The sequence below is a fragment of the Denticeps clupeoides genome, chromosome 11 (assembly GCF_900700375.1).
Source record: "Denticeps clupeoides chromosome 11, fDenClu1.1, whole genome shotgun sequence".
NCBI lineage: Eukaryota > Metazoa > Chordata > Actinopteri > Clupeiformes > Denticipitidae > Denticeps > Denticeps clupeoides.
Genome location: NC_041717.1, coordinates 9,878,501 through 9,888,960, shown reverse-complemented (window position 1 = coordinate 9,888,960; position 10,460 = coordinate 9,878,501). Strand labels below are relative to the sequence as shown.

Here is a 10,460-nt window from a genome sequence, read left to right as displayed (position 1 = left end):
TGTTTGAGAGCTTGGCAATGCATTTCCCCAGCACCATATAAGTCCACTTGACTGAAAATGGTGACAATCAATCTGCATGTTGGGTTTGGTAGTAATCAATGTTTTTTTTTTTTTTATGACGACAAACCCTGTGCACAAGGCCTGTTTAAAACTGTGACAGGAGACGACACCTTGTGCAACCCTAGTGAGTGTGATGTATTGATTGAATATGGTTAAAATTTCCAGAATGAGACTGGGTGCATGACAGCTCCTCCCATTGTAAACATAGTTTCTAAAAAGAGTGTTAAAGTTCGTCTTACGGGTTTCAAAAATGACACCAGTGTCTGTTTATTCCTTCCATGATGTGACATTAACACTCCTCCATGCAGTATGTCTTAAATAGTGCTGGGAAAACAGGGTCCTTAGTCTCACTCGGTGCTTTTCAACAAGCTATTAAATAACAGGTAGAGCATTATGAGCCCAATGCACCACGCTGCAGGGTTTGGATGGCCAACCTGCTGATGCTCCGGACACAATAAACCCAGACCCCCCCCCCACTCCTACTTTCCTCAGTCGACCCAGACAGCGGATATTAAATGGACCCACAGCGACTACCAAGCTCTCACTTTTACGAGGGCAAAAAGCCTCACCTTTCGTCTGTGCAACACCCTGCAATAGGGTCCATCAGAAGGAGCGAAACTTGCTGATATTGATCACAGCTGCATTGCTGTTCAACAGATCTCCTTCACGCCACAGATTCCTAATTGACAAGCCACTGGAAAAAAGCGCCGGTGAACGCGGTTTCCAGGTTCCCAGCGCCGGTCACCTGGCTGGGCGAACAAAGCCTTGGCATTGAGATGTCGAGCTGAAACACGGGCGAAATCCTCAGAGACCGGCTTTGTTCAAGGAAAACTCTGTTAACCTCGGGCTTTAAAGTGGCAGGATCCAGAGGCTGCAGAGCAAATCTGACATCTATAACCACTGGAACCACAAGAAAAAAACGTCTAGATAAAAAGAAATAAGTTCCCATGGAGACTTATTGTGCAGTTCGAAATGATAATCAAAACTGAATTCTGTTGAATACAGCCACTGTTTTTTTTTTTTCCTTTCTTTTTTAAAGAAATAATAATAATGATGATATAAAACACCACATTGTTTAAAGACAAAACCTGCAATATTTCATCATAGTAGTTAGAGATGGATCAGGACAGCATGAGCAAAAAAGTTGCCCCGTAGGCTTCAGCACAAACACTACAAGATGATCAAAGTACGGCAGAGGGACTCTGGGAAAATGGGAGGGGGTTAAAATTGGAGTTAGGGTCACATGAAACAGAGAGAATACTAAATTATGAGAAAAGTTTTTTTTCCCCTTTCTTTGTTTTACTTGTTTCTTTCTTTATTTTTTTGAACTTCCGTTAGTGTCTTTTCCACTATTATTCAGCAGCCTTTCCCTTCACTGACTCTCCTCTCTGGTGGGCCTGATCTTCATTTCGGTGAACTTGAGCGAGTACTGCCAGCCCGTCCAGGATGACCACTCGATGCCGTCGGCGTAAGACGTGTGCTGGCCGCGCAGGTACTGTCCGTTCAGGTTGGACGTGTGGCAGTTGCGGTACCACCAGGCGCCGTGGTAGAAGGAGGCACAGTTGTTCTCCGAGTGGTCGTTGTCCACGTCCTTGGTGGTGAACTTCATCCCGTTGTGCTTCAGCAGAGAGTCCCCTATGAAGTACACAGAGACAAAAACAAAACAAAAAAACTTATTTTATTAATAGAAGACTTACCCCACTGAGACTGGGCAACATCATTTCTATCTGACCAATTCTGATCATCATGAGAAAATTTTGGAGATCACCAGATAGCTAGCAGCAAATCACATGACCACCTGTGAGCCGTGAACCCTGGACAAAGAGACTTTTCATAGCAGTGTTGTTGTGTGTTCTGTGTTTCCTGATTCAAAATACTGATGCTGGCCTACAAAGCCAAACATGGAGTAGCACCATCCTACCTCACTGCCCTCATTACACCTCGCACTGCACCTCGTATACTCCGAGCCTCCAGTACTGCTCGCCTGGTCCCTCCATCTCTGAAGGTAAAAGGAAGACACTCATCTAGACTCTTCTCTCTCTTGGCCCCTCTATGGTGGAATGAACTTCCCCTCGAGGTCAGAACATCTCAGTCTTTCAGAGTATTTTCAAATGGCAGCTCAAGACCTTTCTCTTTAGAGAATATTTAGATTCACTTGTAACCTTCTTATTGTCTAACTTATGTACAGAATCTACAACAAGAGTGAATAAAAAGATTGTATTCATAGTTGGGGGTCCTAATGAACCAGAACTGATCACTTCATCAATGGTAACATGAAAGCACGTTGTAAGTCGCTCTGGATAAGGGCGTCTGCCAAATGCCTTAAATGTAAATGTAAAAGCCAAATAAAAAAATTCTGTGCAAATTCTTCAAAAAAGCCATGCAGTTGTTAGGAGGTGTCCTTGCAAATGTCCCTGGCAATAGATTTGCGCTTATCTCATTGATTAGCTGCCCTGTGTCTGATCTGGTTGGCCATTGTTGCTGGTTTGTCACCATGAATCATTACTTTAAAGGATGCTTTACATGCAAAATTAGTCACAAGATGAAAATTAAAGTCCAAAAAGCGATTCAGTAAATGTATAGTTTGAGAAAATATTTGAACTTGTCCCAGTTGCTCCAGAGTTGGATATCGTTGGAGAGGGAGAGGCATGTGTTAAGCAGGCATGTGGAGCAGATGGTCGTGGTAGGAGAGGACCTGCTCATGCACAGAGACAAGTATGATGTTCTATCCCTACTGCCTATCGATTTGAATGGATTTTTTTTTTCCTTTTGACAATCCTTTTGACTGCTTTGAGCAAAAGCATCATGGCTTGACTTATGGGTTACTAGCTCTGCATTCATTATGCTTGTACAAAGGCCATTCATAAGAAACCTCTTACTATCTAGAAGCCTGCATACTAGGAGCAGCCGACACAGCTAAACAGTTTCTTTCCCATCGCTGTCACTGTCCTAAACAGATGAACTGTCACGTACATTGCAACTGCACATTATGCACACGTCTGGTTTTATTTCTGTAATCTTTGTATTTTCTGTATATAATATTTAGCCTACATTGTACATTGTCATTGTTTTTTATGCTGTTGTACTTGAGAAACACCATCAAATTCCTTGTATGTGTTCGCGATTCGGATTTGAACAGCAGTGTTTTGTAGATGAACTTGTGGAGTGCTTTCCACCCAGGTCCATTTGATTTAAATCCAAGTAAACAAAAGAAATCCAGTCTAGAAAACACAATGTAGAGTGGTACATGCTTAAACACCGGCCCGAGTTTACCTTTCAGAAAAGAAGGCTCTGATCTTTTTTTACCGTATTAACAGGCGATTTAAGATCCAGGAACACAGTGTACTTTGGCTCAGATGGAGGCCTCCAACCGCCTGTTTTTTCGGAGAACAGTGAGCAGTTGGGCATGCTGCTAATGCGGCCTCATTAAGCTCTATGATGTATGTGTCCCGGATGTAATGTTGCGGGGAAGCGGCTCGCTAATCTAATCCCGTCTCTCTTGCTCTCGCACAGGCCTGCTCAACTCAAGTTGGCCTTGATCACACTAAAAAACAGCCTCATATTGCAGTAAAACTGTCTGCTCGCTCTTAAGACACCCTCCTCATGGTGATGGATGTCCTGGGGTCCTGGGCTTATTGGGACAGAGAAAATCCAATCGCTTTCCTATGTCAAATGACAAAGCAGGGCAAAATTCGTATCGACTGTTGAATGGATTTGTTTTACAAGGTCTGCAAGACACCACAGACAGCAACCAAAGAATATTGACTATTGAAAAACGACGACTAAAAAAATGGCTTAATTTAATTAATGTATTAGGCGAAGGTCATGAATCAATAAGGCTCGAATGTCTGGTCTTTAACACAGTTTAACGCCATTCCTGCAAGTCCACACCTCCAGCTCTCAAGCCAGCCTTATCTTAAAAATCCAGAGGTGTTGGGAGGACTGAGTGAATTCCAGAGCTGTGGAAGAGGTACCAAAGCAGCAAATAGGGCAATTTGACAGGTCTGCGATAGCACTTGGGGGTGATGAAAGTCTAAAGCTGGGTGCCTTTTCCTATTTCCTCCTTGCTAATTCTCACCCAGTTTAGTTATTTGTTATATTTAACAATCACATTAATCATCATTCATGATGCTTTTCTGGTCCAAAATTCAATTTCATTGTATTGAATTCATTGTATTCATTCGAGATTATTTGAGTGTATTTGTTAAGTATAAATATTAATGTAGTCAATTAATATGTTCTAGGGGTGCACTTTAAATACCACATCAATCTAAATATTGGCTGTTCTAGACAGGCATATATGACGGGGCTGACAGAAATGTGAAGGCGGGAAACGGGTGGGGTTGGGGTGCTCTGGATAGCTGTTTTTGTCATGTAATTGGATTGCACTTTGTCAGGCCTCTTACCTAAGACCTATCCACCTGTCAAGTGTCCAGCCTGAAGGCTGAGCTTCTGCTGATTTTGCTCTTAGGGTCACACAAACCCCCTGACCACAATAAGGTGGCAATTCCTCAGGGGGAAAAGTGAAAAATAAAACAGCAAAAATTCCTCAACATATTATAACAACTAAAAATATTTTACATTTTACTTGACATTTAACTTAATTGGATGACTAATATCAAATATATTTAAATCCAACAATAACACTTCTTTCTGTTGCCAATATTAAAAAACTACAAAGGGTTGGTAGTAGCCTAGCGGGTAACACACTCGCCTATGAACCAGAAGACCCAGGTTCAAATCCCACTTACTACCATTGTGTCCCTGAGCAAGACACTTAACCCTAAAAATTGCTCCAGGGGGACTGTCCCTGTAACTACTGATTGTAAGTCGCTCTGGATAAGAGTGTCTGATAAATGCTGTAAATGTAAAAATGTAAATGTTAGCCAAGTAATAGAAAGGGGACGGGGCTTTGTGTCTGGGTCCTCCAGTTGGTTCTATGCAGCAGACATGCTCACAGTGTTGCTTGTGAGATTGCGAAAGAAACAAAACACATTTATATTAAACAGCATGGGACAGGCCTCCTAGTGAAAGCACAGCAAGTTTTTATGCACGCGCATTAATTCATAACCTGGTTCATAATGAATACATTAAAACATCAGAGGAAAACTATGCTCGTGCCCACTTGGACAGGCATTGTAACAAAATGATCAAACCTTTACATAGTAATGTTATTCCTATTTGACCTTCATAATGATGCTGGGGACCATTCTAAAAGGCAATAAAACTATCATTAGCCCCCCCAACCCCCTTGCTTTGAAGCTGTGAGAGTTGCCACAGTAAGTGTTTATCGCCAGGACGTCGAGGCTGCAAACCTGATCACAGGTAATTACACTGCTACGCATATCTCTCTCGAGCAGAAATCTGAATCCTGCACATGATTCCAGTTCTTGCCACTCAGGTCCATTCATTAGAAAGTGTGTAATTAAAGGCCACTCTTGTACATGCCACTTTCAGAAAGGAATTACACCACCACCAATATCTCGCAGTCATTGAAACATGGGCCTTGCCACCAACAGCATGAAAATGCAGTTATTATAATTAAATAATCAGTGCTCTAATTTAAATATAATAACATGAGCGAAACACTTATATTTAGAGACCAGTGAAGGGAGAATTTATGCATGTATCCTATAATTAAAGTGACACCAGAAGATTATGGCCCTACCCACCCACTTCGGGAAAACCACATATGCTACAGAAACATGTATCACCTTGACTACATGTACACCCATTAGCCACAACACTGACAGATGAATGTAATTTTTTTTTTGTACTAACAAAATCTTTGTTACAGAAGATATCCTACACAGAAGGTGTTTGCAGATGTTTATTCAGGGCAACCTGTGCACAGGGTCATGGCTCCACAGGGCTCATTGATGTACACGACCATTCAAAAGTTCAGGGTCATTTAGAAATGTTCTTTTGTGATGGGAAACAATTGCTTGGTACATTAAAATTATTTTAAATGGGTCAGATGTTTTTATGTTGACTCTGGTAGCTGGAAATGTCTGTTAATGATGGAATACCTGCACACGTGCAGAGAGGAATATTTAGTCTTCAGTTCCAGTTCATTACAAGTCTGTCGCTTTAAAAAAATTATTCATTACTAGATATTCCTTTAAAAAAATTTAGTAGAGCTGAAAAACATATGCACTGATAAAAGAAGCAATAAAAGTGGTCAAATTCACACTAGCACAGTATCTGTTGCTTCGGCAGATTGTGATTTTTGCTATTTGTTTCTGTTCAAACCCATGTAATGTTTTATGTGTGAAATTTAGAAAACAAGGACATTTTTTATTGGCAGTGTAGGTGAGGAGCAAAGGCTATGCCGTCTGTTTCTACTGCACCAAATATCTGAAACTCTGACGCTGTCATCGTGGCACCGGATATCACAGGGCACCTTCAGAGGTCTTGTGGAGTCCACGCCTCCATGTGTCAGATTTGTTGCGGTGGCTGATGAATGTAAACATCAGGCCCACTTTCATGTACAAAGGCAGACCACAAAAACGACTTCGAGTGCAAGCACAAGAGCCTGCCGGGTACAGACTCTCCTGAATGAAGATTTGTCAACATGTTTAATCCAGGGCACCGATTCCGAAGCCCAAGGGACCGAAATCACCTGCCTGTTGAACGATGACATGTCAACCTTAATGCCAAGTTTAGTAACACATCCTGCATGGAAAGTTTGTTACAAACACCTGATGGCGCCCCACGTTTGAGTCAAGCATGAATTAATACCCTGCATAAAAAAAAACAACAACAACAACAGGGCTCAGATGAACTGATGAAATAAGCAATCAAGTGTTGCATGAGGAGTCTCTGGCATTAAAACTGGCCAATTAAATCCACGCTGATCTACATATCCACATCTGGACTTGATGATAATAAGAGTTTGCGTCGTCCTTAGCAACCCAACCGTCCACGTCTCTGTAATGTGTTGTACTGTTTCATTATCCCTGCCCTTTCCAGCAAAGCTCGAAGGTCAGAAGTGAGTCCGTCCCCACCGTGCAAGGAGTGCTGAGAGAGTGGAACCTGGGAGTAATGGAGTGCGGGGACCCAATTAACGTTAAAAAGATTCCCCGGTGACAGGAGAGGTGAAGCATGGAGGATGGCTATGTGCCCCGCCCGTGCATGGCTGCTGATATCCCACAGCGACGTGCCTTTGCTAACGATGCCAACAAGTCTTCTGAAAAGCACTGACAGGTCAATGGGCCAGACAAAATATAAACTGCCATCTATGTCTTGATTAGTTTCAAACAAATAATCTAACGTCTTTCTTCAGCTTTGGCAAAGAGATGCTGGCTTGTCCCTGAATGCCCCGAATGCCTGAACTACCCCGAATCATAAACATTTCAGCATTGACCACCCTGACCCTGTCAGTGCCTTAGGGTCCTGACCTTTGGGCTTTGGGCTTGATTGGTCCTGACCAATCACAGGCTTATCACAGCATTTCTTTGGTTTTAAAATGATGTTTCTGTCTGACACACCTTTTTACAGGCTGAGCCGAAGCAGGTGGGCTTTTATGGTCCTGCTCAGCTTCTTTATTTTTGGATGGAACCGCGCTAAAGTCATAACTGGGGACCTGATCTTTTTATGACTTCCATCCATCCATATTAAAACCCACTTATCCAGGACATCTCCTGGATAGGATAGCATTCCAGCACGCACACACACACACACACACACACACACAGCAGAGCCAATATAACTTCATCAGATTTTCTGAACTGCTGGGAACAGGAGCACTTCACTGACCTCCAGTACCTGTTCGGCTTTACATTTTACATTTACAGCATTTATCAGACGCCCTAACCCAGAGTAAGTGGGCTTTGAACCTGGGTCTTCTGGTGTTACCCAGCAAGTGTGTTACCCACTAGGTGACAACTGCTTTACTTAACTCACGAAGACGAAGAACTTTGCAGTACTATTCTGCAGGAACAGTTCTGTTTTAATTGATGGTTTTTTTTAACTCATGCATGTTACATCTCAGATGCATCACCTTGGATTCACATCAAATAAACTAATATTTTGATGATATAATATTATTATATATAAAAGAATAACAATGTCAATAAAGGACAAGTAGAAATTGTAATTAGGTAAAGCATAACAAACTGGCTCATTATTGGCAACATCAGTTTTTGAGAACATTTTGCCTCCATGTGCTCAGCATTTCTTCGAAGATCATTCCAAATGCCATTGCCAAAAAGTAATACGAATAGTAATGTGGCTGCCAGCAAGATCCAAGAGTGTTCAATCTCAAAACCAATAGCAACATGAGATCAGGCTCCAGGTCCCATAGTGCCATGCGGTACATCCAGTAGAGCTCTGTTTAGAGTCTCCCTCCCCTCTGAAACCTGACACAGTGCGCCTGGCCTACAGAGGGGCCATCACAGCGGGTAGACGCCAACTCCAAGACTACCTCGGCCAGAGAGGGAGCTTAAAAAGTACCTCACCTGCGGTGCCTGAGTAGTCACCAATGCTCAGTGGGTAGCCATCTTCATCAGGGTCGACAGAGAACAGACCCACTCCAAAGGTCCCATACTGTGCGAAGGAAGTGCTGTTTTCAAAGTCCTCCAAGTCAATTCTCAGCTCGTAATTGGCCTGTATTGTAAGTGCATGGATCCGCTTCATACCTGGAAAATGACAGAGAACAAGGGAAGAAGTGTTAACAGCCCAAGCCTGTGATATTGTGGTCACACGGCTGAATACAAAAACACACAGACCTGGTCTTAAATACGCTGCAAAGCATGTCTTTATAATATAAATATCACTTTGTGATCTGACTAATTAGAGGAAAAAGCATACAAAGGGCTCTTTTTCAAACACACTAAGACCAATAAGCCTTAGTGCAGGAGCAGGGCAGCTCTCCTGGTTCGACTTGTGTGGGCGATAGTGAAATAAAAAATTAATTTCTGGTGCTGTGGAAGCTTGATGAGACAATGCCCCATGGACTGCTAAATTACAGCCCAAAGTGTTTTAGTGAGAACACGAGCCACCCAAACAGCTTCGATCCCCAGAATCTCTACTCCATTCCATTCTTCCCTCGCTCCCTATTGAGTTTTCCCCTTATTGCTCACTAATTTTCATGATGGCCGAGGGGTAAGGGGTAATGGTAAATTTGGTGTAGTACCTGTCCCAAGACTACTGCAACTGATATTGTTTTCAACTGTAGTTTAACTGTTTCTCCATGAGTGTATTGCCATGTGTCCATATGTCTCTCACAGATCTAGGGGTGCACAATTGGTGAATTTCAATTTGAACCTGGTCAGAAAAAAGGGTGCCATACTGACTGTAGTGAACAATTAACCAGAATAAATATTGCATTACAAACGCAATTTTTAGAAACTGCTCATTTGAGGTGGACCTACAGATTTCAATGTTACTATAGAGATACTATAATTTTCTTATTAGGCAGTCACAGCTTTCATGATAATTTATCAATGTCTAATTGATCTATTTCCTCTGCTTATATGTATCCTTATTCTTCATTTCAATATAAAGCAGCTACATTACAATACATTACGTTTATTTGGCAGATACCTTTAAAGAAAAGAACTGCATTAAAGCTTCAGCACAATGGAAATTCTAAAAGTGCAAGCCTATTCAAAGTTGGCACCTTTCAGAAGTGTATTTAGTTTCCAATAAGTGAGTATCACACTGAAAATGCAGATGCAAGTGAAAATGGCTGCTAAAGGAGACGTGACAAGGCGTAATGCCAAAGAGCAAGGCAAATACTCTCTTCATGTGCAGGTCAAACATAAAACACAATCAAGACCAAGCAAGGATGTGGTAGTGCTCAACCGTGTAGTTTCTATTGCTTAGTAAGGTTTTAACTGAAGCTTTAAACTGAAGCCTCATGACTTAAATGCCACATCAGAGTCATAATATGACATCTGGCTGATATTTAGTATTTTCTCGTTCGCGGCCGTATACACTACATTCACATTTATATGGCATTTATCACATGCCTTTTTATGCAGAGTGACTTACAGTCAGTAGTTACAGGGACAGTCCCCCCCTGGAGACACTCAGGGTTTAAGTGTCTTGCTCAGGGACACAATGGTGACTCTTCTGCTTCATGGTCGAGTGTGTTTCCCACTAGGCTACAACCACCCACATAGTACCATAATTCACCCAGAACATCGCTGCCAAATCTCCCACTCAGTGTTGAGTTGGGTTTGGATCTGGCGACTGCAGCGCCTTTATACACACATCAACAGCTGCGTCATCCTGGAATAAATCACGCATCACAGACGTGATCACTTGCAATAACTGAGTGTCAGTGATCCTCTCCAAAAAAAACAAACAAACCGGAAGCCCATCTGGATTCAGAAGAAGCATCGCTGGTAAGAGCACACACATCCAAGAACTGAACGCGTTCTGCCCGCGCAGGT

General features: G+C 42.3%; 1 protein-coding gene across 1 annotated transcript in view; it reads right to left on the bottom strand.

Moving 5' to 3' along the window:
* The window catches only part of fibcd1a (fibrinogen C domain containing 1a), a 60,384-nt gene continuing 49,924 nt past the window's right edge, over nt 1-10,460 (bottom strand). Inside the window, exons 7-8 of the mRNA XM_028997158.1 lie at nt 8,520-8,699; nt 1-1,695 (exon numbers count right to left, since the gene is read on the bottom strand). Of these exons, the coding sequence (XP_028852991.1) occupies nt 1,433-1,695; nt 8,520-8,699 (443 nt within the window). The 3' untranslated portion in view covers nt 1-1,432. The remainder of the gene's footprint in view (nt 1,696-8,519; nt 8,700-10,460) is intronic.